Raw genomic sequence first — 11,404 nt, 5'->3', positions numbered from 1 at the left:
CCCGCTGCCAAGCCAACGCATAACAGGTGATCGGTGACTCCGTCCAAAAGTCCTCAGGAAATGATGACGGTGGCACAGTTGCTTCACGGTTGATTGACAGGCAACGCTTTTATTAAAGAGGCGGCGGCAAGGCACAAACCTGAAGGTTGGAAACTTCTGGACAAAGACGTTGACCTGCAGCCGCTTCGCTGCCTGCAGGATGATTCCAGTCAGCTGCAGAAAGACAAACACAGAACAGAAACAAGAGGGTTTTTTTGGTTGTTGTTTTTTCCGAGGAAACAAAATAGGAGTTTGTGCAGAGACGCCCTTTAATGAGCTGCGACAGCTGTTGCAGGACTGGTTTTTATTTTTTTAAGAAACAATCTCTGAGTGCGAACCAAATCAGCCATCAACAACCAGAGTGTGCGAGTGTGTCTGTGATGCTGCGGCGGCATCTTTGGCCAGAATTTCAGGCTTTCGGACCTGAAATTCCACCGTGAATCACCACAAACAGGACTTTGATCGGCTGATGAAACAACACGCCGTGCCACAGTGAAGGTTACAGTCCAAGAGGAAGGAGGGAGGGAGGGGACAAAAAAAAAAAAAAATTGCAACTCGCAGAAACACAGTCAGACCATGTTTTGTATTTTTCATTTGTATTCGTCATTGTATTGTTTATTTCTTCTGACCTGCCAGGGACTGCGGATGGAAAGTAGCCTTTGGCTAATTCTGGCATATTGACATTTACATGTTCATTAATATGCACTGTCCCTTTTAAATAAAATAAATAAATGTCTGAGAAGCATTAGCCAAACATATTCATGTTGTACAGTGACAGGTTTGGAACTGATAGCGTCCCGCTTTATACGGCAACGCAACAATTGGCACCAAAATTGCAATAATCTCTATAAATTTCAGTAAAACTGTGGTGATGCAACATGATATCAAAGAAAAGTCAAAATTATGGCTTCAATTTAGAAATAAACAAGTAGTAAGTAAGCTTCTATCTCTGCCAGTACTTTCAGTTTTTTTGTATATAGAATCTTTCTGGTTTTGTGTGTGTGTGTGTGTGTGTGTGTGTGTGTGGAAACGAGCGAAAGGACGACAACCGGCAACAACTTTATCGTCCATCTTCTTCCGGAGAACCTTCCGTCACCGTCACGGCCCGCTTTCTACTCTGCTAACCTGAATTCTGAACTTTTCACCCGCACGACTCTGCCGTCCTTCCAGCCCCTCCACCACCCCACCCTGTAAAACAATAAACACGGCGCTCGGAGGTTTAATCATTAGCTTTCGGTCGTAGCTACTGTTTGCTGGAGGTATTTTCCGTTTTTAATAAAAAGGTGTGTTTTCCAAAGTTGAAGACGGCAGCGCTGCTTTTTAGAGTCGATCTGCTGCAGGATCCTCCACACACTGTATGAAAAGATTCGCTTTTGCTGTTGCTGGTTGTGTGCACGCGCGCGCGAGTGTGTATTTTTTCCATCAGTCTGATCCAATTCTTATCGAGGATTTACAGCAGGTTACTACAGTCAAACAACCGATAAGGGTTTATCTGTTCCAGGCACCTCGGTGCCGGCGAGTTTTCAACCGCAGTGTTTGAAAGAAGCCGAGCCTCGCTTAAACAAAGGTCTCCCCCTAGTGGCAGATTAGAGGAAACGGCATTCTGACTGTGAGATGGATTTATTTGGACCTTCCTACCGGGTTGATGTCGATGGCGGTCTGGTGCAGCTCCTTCCTGGGACGCATGCCAAACACGTCGTCAACAAACTTGTGGTCAGCCTGGTAGAAGTGCGGCGAGGACATGATGATGGGGGCTCCTGTGCACGTGCACACACACACACACACACACACACACACACACACACACACACACACACACACACACACACACACACACACACACACACACACACACACACACACACACACACTTGAGACTGTCGTTCCTTCTCACCCACCAGGTGACGCCTCACCTCTCTGGCGTCCCACCTTGTTTACAGGTGCTGATGTTCAGCAGGCCGGAGCCCAGGCAGTTCCCGGCCGGCACGCAGAAGCCGGCGTTGGCCGGGTTGACGCTGGCGTTGGCAAAGACCTGGCTGGGGGGGCTGAAGCGGAACCCCGGGATCCCCTTCACACTCACGTCCTGCTCGTACTCGGCGTACAGAGACCTTACAAAGACACACACACAGTTTGTTATTGCAACAGAGTCACAGTCACTGCACCAGGTTCACACACACACACACACACACACACACACACACACACACACACACACACACACACACACACACACACACACACACACACACACACACACACACACACACACACACACACACACACTAGTTAGCCTTTCTTTAGTCCTCCTCTCTTTAAAGGTCCAATGTGTAATATTTGGCTTGACTTAATATTTCTATATTGGTAAAAGCTAAATATACGGCCCATAAATACATTAATAAAAGCGGCAAGATCAGGAGGGGGTGAGAGATTGAAAGATGCTGCAATGTGAAATGTAACCACTTGTCGCTGTTTCATCTTCAAAACCTCCAAATGTTACACACTTAGCCTTTAAGCTCATTTGCTGGGGAAAAAAAAGGTGTCAGTTGTGGGTTTTAAAGGCTCCATGAACGGCCGTGCTGGAGTCTCATAAAATCTCCTCAACGCTTGTTTTTCTGTGAGCGAGTGCTGACGCAGGCGGCGAAAAGGTTGAAAAGTGAGGGCTGATTAAAGGCATCCTGCTGATCCAGACCTCTGAGACAGAACGGAACGACAAAGTTCTCCACTGAAGGGCCCTTTGACTTGGAGTCACAGCCCCAACGCACCTGCACAGGTCCGAGGAGAACATGTAGAGCCTCTCGTTCTTGGAGACGACAGGATGAAAAGACGCCCCGTTGGTGCCGTTGACCATGTTGCACTCGTCAGACGACCACCAGGTCAGATTGCTGTGCACACAAACACACACAATGCAAATGCTTTAGACTGTTGCGCTGGCTCAATTCTCCCAATCTTATCTGAGAAAGTGAAGAGAGCACAAGTGGCATCTTCACGAGCGAAGAAGCGTCGCGATCAGAGTGTCGCTCCGCTGGTGGGAGTCGTCTAAAGGAACAGCCGCAGGGAACCGGCCTTCATGTGATTACCGAGCGGCCGCCGATTCCATCAAACGAGTCGTTCAGATGGGAACGCAACGGTCCCGGCCACTGACCTGGAACCGTTCCAGGTGTCCACTCGGGCAAAGTCCTGAAAGTTCTGCCGGCCGGTGTAGAAGACGTAGTCGCCGTCGTTGGACGCGTTGCTCTGCAAGAAGAAAAATGTTTTTTATTTTTCATGATTGATTATCATTATTACTCATTGTATTTCTTTGTCTCGCCCTGAAGGCTCGGTGAAAGCGCCGACCTTGTAGAAGAGCCCGAACACGTCGTCCAGGCTCGGCTCCAGGACCTTCAGGGCTTTGAGCAGGCCGTCCTGGTAGCCCCACAGCAGCTCGCCCACGCTGCGGGTGGGAAACAGACCCTCATTTTTGCCTCTCATGTAGGCGGAGATGAGGTTGGCCGTCACGGTCCAATCCTTGAACATGGTCATCACCGTCTGCAACCAGGCCCAGAGAGACGAGGAGATGGGAGTTGACGGGAAAGCGGGGAGGAGGGTGGAGAAGGTGAAGTCGCTGCAGTCCCTCACCATTGCGGGGACGTTGACCGTCCTGATGAGGTCGCTCTCGGGCCCTCGGGACATGTCGCGCTGGAAGATGTAGGTCTTGGTGTTGACGGCGGCCACTTTGGTGCCGTTGTCCAGGAAGCTGACCTGCTCCATGGGTCGGAACTCCCTGCGGGTCGCACACAAACAGTGGAAGGTCACAGGGCGCGAGAGCCGCACACTTTCCTGTCTTGAGGGCATCAGGACGACGCCCCCCATCTGTGGAGACGACTGAACCGCCGCCACTAGCTGCGTTTCCATGACCCCTAGAATTGTGCAAAACCGAAATATCGCAATTAGAAAGCTGGTCGTGGAAACGCCTAAATTCTGAAAAACCTCTCAAATACGGCTAAAAGGTTTCGACGCACTCATGAGGTGTTTTTTTTCCAGACGTATCGATATAGAGGGTTAACGCAAAAGTGTCATGGAAACACTTTCGCATTTACACGTCAGCGGACGTCACGTACGGGGTCACGTGACCAGTTCACTTCAAGTGAAAACGGTGCGTTACCTTTGGACAGAGGAGACAAAATATATATTTTTTTTACAAGAAATCAAAGAGAAAAATATGACAACCATTCTTGACGGCAAACGAACGTGAACAAACAAAAGCAAACGTAATTAACGTCATTAATTACGGCTTCTGCGCTACTTCACACCATTGAATGGAAACACCTGCGAATCGCAATTGTACTTGTCGAAATTTTTCGAAATATCGCTTTTCTTTTGCGAAAACTGTGACGGAAACGCAGCTACTGACAGTTGGACAATCTCCAAGGAAGTGTTTCATCCGAGTAGTCATGTGTGTAATGTGTCCTTTAGCTTAGACGGCCACGTTTCCCCTTTTTTTTTTTTTTTTTAACTCAAAGTCATGTGATCATCAAAAGAACAAAGAGGGGGCAAAAAAAGCACATCTCAGCATTTGTTGCGTGACAGTGAAAAACCACAGCCATTTGCACAAGTGACAAATGTGAAAAAAGCCAGGCTGTGGTTGTCTTTGCTGTAATCTCATCAGCGTCTCCTGGGACTTTCATCCTCTGCTGGTCTGGTTTTTTCGAGTTGAAACTCGTCTCCCACACCCGAGAAGTGGGAACAGAGAAACTCCGTTCCTCTTTCACCTGTAGGTGTAGGGTCCGATCTCCAGCACGGCGGGCCGATCTCCCTCCAGCACCTCGGCGGGGTTGGTCAGGTTGAAGAAGTAAAACTGCATGTAGATGGGAGCTGGAGGATTCTCCCACGCCTCAAACGCCTCGGTGCCATTCCTCAGGACCACTTGCTGCAGGGCGAGGGAGGGACGGAGGGAGGGAGAGAGAGAAGGGGGCAAAGGTCACTGGGTCACTGAAGAGAAACGAATGAAGAAAAATGAAGTCGAAGCAAAAACAAAAACAAATCTACCGCAGACTTTAAGCTGCTTTGGCATCACACTTTGGCTGCCCCCCAAAAACCTACAAAACAAACCGAGGTCAGGGGAGACTTTGCAAGTTGTAAGCTATTAATGAACAACAACAGCAACAAAAACTTATGATTGCTACTTAAAGGCGAACAAGGTTGCTGAAAATCAACCTGCTGAACTGGCAAAACAGCCCTCAAGTGCATCGCTAAGATGGTCCGTCACGCCTTGTTGTGGGGAGCCCATCCCGAGCATGAGTCAGTACAAAGCGAGAGCGAGGCCGTGTGTGTGTGTGTGTGTGTGTGTGTGTGTGTGTGTGTGTGTGTGTGTGTGTGTGTGTGTAAACGACCCAAAGTGCGCACCGAGTCGGCCGAATTAGCTCCGTTAACGACGTTACGAAACGGTTACGGGCTAAAAATAAGGGCGCTCACCTCCTTGACCAGCGCCTGGATAATGTGCGGGAAGACGGAGGACAGGTCGAAGGAGATGCCGGCGATGAGGACGAGGATGGAGAAGACGCCGGTGCTGTAGATGCAGCAGGTTTTCAGGGTCATGGTGCCACCAGCCGCGCGGGGGGAATGACTTCGCTTCTTTTCCTGCCTCTTTCTCTCTCTCTGCGTTAGTGGGTTTGTTTTGACGCTTGATCGGTGGACCGAAGACACACATCCGGTATGAAAGAGTTTGCCTGTTGCCACTTCCGGTTTCGTATGCGACTCGCCCGGTTTCCTGGAGAGTGGAGCCGTTACATAGAATTCTACTTTTGTGAGCTTCGCTGGTCAAACAGACTCGATGCGTTTATGTATGTATGTTGTTTTCTTTTAAACGTGACGAACCATTTTGGTTGTCATAATTTCGATCTATTTTTCCTTCGTCAGTTCAGATCCAGGCTCGTTTTCAAGGAAAATATCTATCTTGCCATTAAACTCAATTTGAGCTCGGATTGTAACCTAGTTAGTTCAATGTGAAGCGACCAGCATTGGAGGTCAAAAACGTGGTTCAATAACGTTTTTCTTTTTCTTTTTTTAGGAAAATATGCATCAAATCTGGCTAATGATGAAGCCAAATAGTGTGAATGTTGAAGGAGTGAACCGCGAAGGAACACAGTAAAACTGTAGTTATCTCGGTGCAAACAGAAGAGATTACGGCGCCCTGCATTGTGAACATGAGAGCTAAAACGGAACAATCTGACTGAAAAGTAACTAACAGAGCCCTTTTGTTCATTTTGTAGCAGTTGCTTCTTAGAAATGATTACATTTGGATCCAATATTATCTTAACCCAAAAAGCCAATAGAAGGCTCTCTGATATGGTACTTTAAATCCCATGTAGACCAGAGTTTTGAAAAGTAATTTAATGAAATGAATGATCCGTCGAACACATCATAAAACATGTTTTAAACAAACAAACAAACAAAACACATTATATACAAAATGTCTTAAATGATACACATTGTTATAGAACTTTTTAAAAGTTTCATTGCTCTGCTAGTAAAAACATATGAAGTATCATCATGTGTTAATAATAATAAAAAAAACTAATTGAAATTCAAATTATTAAGAAATTCTGTCATGTAGTTGTGTCATATTTTAAAGTTAAAGTTAAACTTAAATTCCATGTCTCCCAAAGTATTTTTTTAACACTTCTGTGTGAAAAACGTACAGACACGGTTGTACAGTATCTGGAAAAATTTATTGTGGGCAGAAAAAGCAGTTGGCAAACGTTTTTTGTTTGTTTCTTTGTTAAATACTCAATACAAAACTGACAGAAAAGTTGGTTCTTCCTATTCCCTTTTCTCATTACAAAACATTTTAGTCCAGACTGACAGAAACATGTTGGATTGATGGAACCTCAGCCAGGTGTGACTCATGTTGACTTGGAGGAAGTTTTTCCTGAGAGGGAGGCGAACGCGGATGTGTGAGATTCTTGAGTGGTGGGTGAATCTACTGTAGTATGACTAAAACACCATCTAATCGTGGGTGGTTCCAAAAACAGCTAAAAGGCAAAAGGAGTGCAAAGTCCAAACCAGTGAGGACACTTTTAAAGATAAGCGTCTCTCTTTCTCTTTCTTTCTTTTCTTTTTTTTTTTTTTTTTTTTTTTTTAACACTGTACCTACAGAGAAAATATCACAAACAAGAAAAGAAAAACAATACAGTTGGCTAAAATAAATAAATTTGCTGGTACAATAGTGAACATTTGGAAAATTACCCATACAAACGGTAATTCTCAAGGCCGTAAACATGCTGGTTTATTAGACACATGGCAGCAACGCGGCAAAGGTGGCACATTCTTTGCATGCTTAAAGAAAAACAAAAAAGAAGTGTGATGTAAGAACGAAGTATCGGAACTAGTCAAAAAGACAAACAAAGCCTATACTGTGACACTTTTCTCTTTTACATTTTTTTGTTTTAAATATTAAACCCACTTACGTGTAAAATGTGAACGCTAACACGTTAATAAACTACTTCTGGTGACATCGGTAAGACGGATAGAAAGCGTCTCAGTCATACAAAACACACAACAGGGCCGTTAAAAACACAGCTACGTAACCTTTTCATCAAAGTCCAGCGATTTAAAAAACAAAACAAAAAAACAAGACAGAACAAGATTTTAGAATTTACTAAAATACATATTAAGATTTTTTTTTGTGCTAATAGTGAAAATACAAACCGCATATCATGCATTTTCTTCCTAGAAGTGCGATTGGAGGAGGAAGAAGGCAGAAAAATCACTGAGCTGGAGGACATGCAGCGGTCGTAGAATAATTTAGATTGTGTCAGGCGATAAACATACAAACAATTGAACGCTGAAAAAAAAAAAAAGGAAAAAAAAAGCAATCGTATCATAAAACAGATACTACGAACAGCAGCGCCAGCGAAAGCCCCTCTTCCAACAGGAGCAACCCGGCTGGTCGTTGCTGGTTCCTGCACCGGAGACGCTGAGCTTGGCAGGTCGATGACGAGAGAAAAAGGCAACGAAGAGAAAACGAAAACTTGGTGTCGTGCAGGTTCTTCGTCCTGAGGCAGCGCGTGTCGCTGTTGGCTGGCATGGCGGACGGCAGCGGCTCACTTCCTGTCGGTCTCAGCAGGCGTCCTTGGCTTGGCCCGGCACTTTGCACATCATCAGAATCTGCTTCAAGGCTTTCTGCACGTCTTCGTCCATCTGACCCTGAGCACAAACACCGGGCTAACGGTCAGAACACGGCGAGCACTTTCAGGTTTGTTTGTTTTTATGGGTTTTTTTGCTAATTGCAGAACCCTTTTTTTATAAGTCAGTAATCATGGCTTGATAGGTCCTTTCAGTACCAGGAGTGAAAAAAGAGGCGATGAGTTTACCTGGACGGCATACAGCAGGTGCATCCTGTAGACCGACACGATGTCGTGGTGCTGCTTCTTGGTCTCCTGCACAAAAAACAGGAAGTCATTTCAGGTTCTCATCATTATTATAATCTTATTGTGGATATTTGTAAGATATATTATAACAGTATAGTGTCATATTTTGCATTCCATTGTTTGCAACTAATGATATATTATATTGTATAGTATTGCATAACACTTCAAACAGCCGTATCTATACTTTTTTAACTTGCCAGTTTTTACAATACTTTTTTTTTTTTTTTTTACACTTTTGTCATTACTTTTATTCACAATCACGTCAGCTTCTTTCACACCAACATTTCACTACCAAGTAACAGTGACACGTCACAAACAAAATCTTTATCTTCTCTTTGTGTGCCGCCGTCAACAATCAAACTTGCTGCGTGCTGTTTGATTCGACTGTTAAACCCCCCAGAGGTCGTGACCCCGTCGGTGAGCGGTCCTTACGCCGAGCTGGTACTGCAGCTGTTTGACCTGCTGCTGCATCGTCTCCAGCTGCTGGTTCTGCTGCAGCCTCTTGGACGGCGAGCCTGAGGTGAAGGAGAGCTGCGACAGGCTGTTGAGCGCCTCCTTCAGCTTGGCCACCTCCCTCGTCAGGTCGTCTATCTGTGGGGCGGAGACTGGGGTTAGCGCCAGGAGGTGGCGACGTCGAGCCCTGCTGCGGTGGTTCTTCTCACCCTCTTGTTCTTCTCCCTCTCGGAGGCCACGTGGTTCTCCACCAGCTGCTTGAGCTGACTCACGGCGTCCTGCGACTCGGCCAGCTTGGAGTTCAGCGTCTGCTTCTCCGCATCGCCGGCCGTCACCTTCGCCTGCAGCGCCTCCAGCTGGGCGCTGTTCTCCCGTGCCTGCGCAGAGCAGAGGGGTCAAAGGTCAGCAGGGGCAGGAGGATCTCACAGCGTCTCCTCCCTGAACCTCCCTCCGTCCTCGTCCCACCTTCTGCCAGGCTTCCGCAGCCTCCAGCGCCATCTCGTCCTGCTTCCTGAGGGCCCCCTGAAGGAGCTGCGTCAGGCGGCCCGCCTCGCGCTCCAGCTCCTCGCGCAGCGTCTCGTGCTCCTCGCGGGGGACGGAATCCTGGGCGGGGACGTCCTCCGCCGCTGCCAGCCTGGACAGAAGAGGGTCAGTCGGGTGAGGAACATGCTTCATCTTCATCCTCAGACTCTCATCTTCAGCTCTGAGCTCCTCACCTGCTCTGCAGAGCCTCCACCTGCAGGCCTTTCAGCCGGAACTGCTCCTTCAAGCCCTCCGATTGGCTCTCCAGCTCCTTGATGGCGTTCCCCAGAGACGACATGACCCGCGTGTGGTCCTCCAGCGCCACAGAGTTCTGGGCCTGGGCGTCGGCCTCGCGCACCAGCAGGGCGATCTCCTCCCGAGCCTCCGCCTGCTGCTGCTCCGCCTCGGCCAGCTGCACCCGCAGCTCCTGCACCTGGTTGCTCAGCTGCAGGACTTCCTGCTGCTGCTGCTGCTGCTGCTGCTGCTGCTGCTGCTGCTCCGAGGTCGAGGAGGCGGTGGTGGCAGCGGTGGTGCTGATTGCAGCTCGCTCCTCCGACAGCTGCTTCTGCACCGCCGTCAGCTGACTCTTGGTTTCGCTGTAGGAGTGCGAGAGTTCCAGCAGGCGGCGCTGCAGCCCGCTGATGACCTCGTTCAGCTCGGCCTTCATCTCCTCAAAGTCTTTGGCTGCAGCCTCGACGGGAACCGTCCCCCTCAGCGCCTCCTGGAGGACAGAGCAGAGACGAGAAGTGAAGATGAAGCCCCTGGTGGAGCCTGCAGAAAAAGAAGAAGCAGGAAGAGGTGGAGGAGGAAGAAAAGGAGGAGGAGGAAGGGAGGAGAAGAAGAAGAAGAAGAAGCAGGAACAGGTGGAGGAGGAAGAAAAGGAGGAGGAAGGGAGGAGCAGAAGAAGAAGAAGAAGATCCACCTGCAGCATCCGGATCTCTTCCTGCGCCTCCTTGTGGAGCTCCTCCATCTGCACGCTCCTCTCCGCTGCCTCCGTCACTCCCTGCCGCTCCCCCTCCGCCCTCATCAGCTCCTCCTCCAGCCGCGTGACCCTCTGAGCCGCCTCCTCCCTCTCCGAGCATATCTGGACCAGCTGCTCCTTCAGCTGCTTCACCTCCGCTTCAAGTCTTGACGCTGCAGCACCTCCTCCTCCTTCTCTCGGGCCTTCCTGGCTCTCCACCTGCGCCCTCAGCTCCTCCGCCTCCTCCACGGCCTGGTGGTACCTCTCCTGGGTGTCGGTCAGCTTGGCCTGCAGCTCAGCCAGACTCTCCATCAGCTCCTCCTCCCTGACACTCTCGTCCCTGTCGGGCAGCAGCTGGGCCTTCAGCGAGCGGTTCTCCTTCCTGGTTTCCAGCAGCTTGACCTGGACGCTCTCCAGCGCCTGCCGCAGCAGCCTGGTCTCCTCCCTGCTGCCGTCGTCGTCCTGGCCGAGGAAGCAGTTCTCCGCCTCCAGCGCGGCGGCGGCGGCGACAGTGGCAGTCGCCTCGAACTCGTCCTGGGTGGAGTGGAAGGAGGAGTTGGAGGTCGTGCTGCTGGGACGGCTGCCCTCCTTCAGCTCCTCACTGCCCTGCATCGCTGGCTGTTTCTGTGGTGGACGGAGGGAGGAGGTTCAGAACCTTCCAGATCAGCTGTATTTATTTTGAGCTGCTGTCGCTGCAGGTGACGACGCAATGGTAAATGATACACCACCAGTCAAAGGTTTGCACACAGCCTGTGAATTTAATGTCTTTTCTTTCATTCTCATGACTGTTGACATTGCAGTTTCTCACTGAAGGCATCAAAACTACATATGAACACAGATTGAATTATGGAGGAAACAATATCAATATCTATCTGCAGTGTAGAAAGTTGTAAAGATAAAATAAAAAATGCATGAGAAGGTGTGTCCAAACTTTGGACTGTAAATCTGCAATATATTAAAAAGTCAAAATGATGAGTTGAGTTACTTGAGTTTAAAACATCAGTTTAATGATTTTTCAGTT

At 48.6% G+C, this 11,404-nt stretch overlaps 2 protein-coding genes across 10 annotated transcripts in view; both read right to left on the bottom strand.

The window, feature by feature from the left end:
* scarb2c (scavenger receptor class B, member 2c) overlaps nt 1–5,708 on the bottom strand; it is a 7,522-nt gene extending 1,814 nt beyond the window's left edge. Inside the window, exons 1-9 of the mRNA XM_076044817.1 lie at nt 5,491–5,708; nt 4,788–4,945; nt 3,655–3,799; nt 3,373–3,564; nt 3,182–3,273; nt 2,802–2,921; nt 1,969–2,147; nt 1,678–1,796; nt 140–213 (exon numbers count right to left, since the gene is read on the bottom strand). Of these exons, the coding sequence (XP_075900932.1) occupies nt 140–213; nt 1,678–1,796; nt 1,969–2,147; nt 2,802–2,921; nt 3,182–3,273; nt 3,373–3,564; nt 3,655–3,799; nt 4,788–4,945; nt 5,491–5,613 (1,202 nt within the window). The 5' untranslated portion in view covers nt 5,614–5,708. The remainder of the gene's footprint in view (nt 1–139; nt 214–1,677; nt 1,797–1,968; nt 2,148–2,801; nt 2,922–3,181; nt 3,274–3,372; nt 3,565–3,654; nt 3,800–4,787; nt 4,946–5,490) is intronic.
* Nucleotides 5,709–6,724: 1,016 nt separating this feature from the next.
* The window catches only part of rai14 (retinoic acid induced 14), a 32,831-nt gene continuing 28,151 nt past the window's right edge, over nt 6,725–11,404 (bottom strand). For all 9 annotated transcript variants that reach the window (XM_076044785.1, XM_076044781.1, XM_076044787.1 and 6 more), the window contains 7 exons: nt 10,345–11,007; nt 9,617–10,143; nt 9,366–9,534; nt 9,110–9,277; nt 8,880–9,038; nt 8,391–8,456; nt 6,725–8,223 (listed from right to left, as the gene is read on the bottom strand). In XM_076044785.1, coding sequence (XP_075900900.1) covers nt 8,137–8,223; nt 8,391–8,456; nt 8,880–9,038; nt 9,110–9,277; nt 9,366–9,534; nt 9,617–10,143; nt 10,345–11,007 — 1,839 coding nt within the window. In that variant the 3' untranslated portion in view covers nt 6,725–8,136. The remainder of the gene's footprint in view (nt 8,224–8,390; nt 8,457–8,879; nt 9,039–9,109; nt 9,278–9,365; nt 9,535–9,616; nt 10,144–10,344; nt 11,008–11,404) is intronic.

This window comes from Nelusetta ayraudi, unplaced genomic scaffold, assembly GCF_046127955.1.
Source record: "Nelusetta ayraudi isolate G7.1 ecotype Tasmania unplaced genomic scaffold, CSIRO-AGI_Nayr_v1 ptg000083l, whole genome shotgun sequence".
NCBI classification, from domain to species: Eukaryota; Metazoa; Chordata; class Actinopteri; order Tetraodontiformes; family Monacanthidae; genus Nelusetta; species Nelusetta ayraudi.
This window is presented reverse-complemented; position numbering and strand designations above follow the sequence as displayed.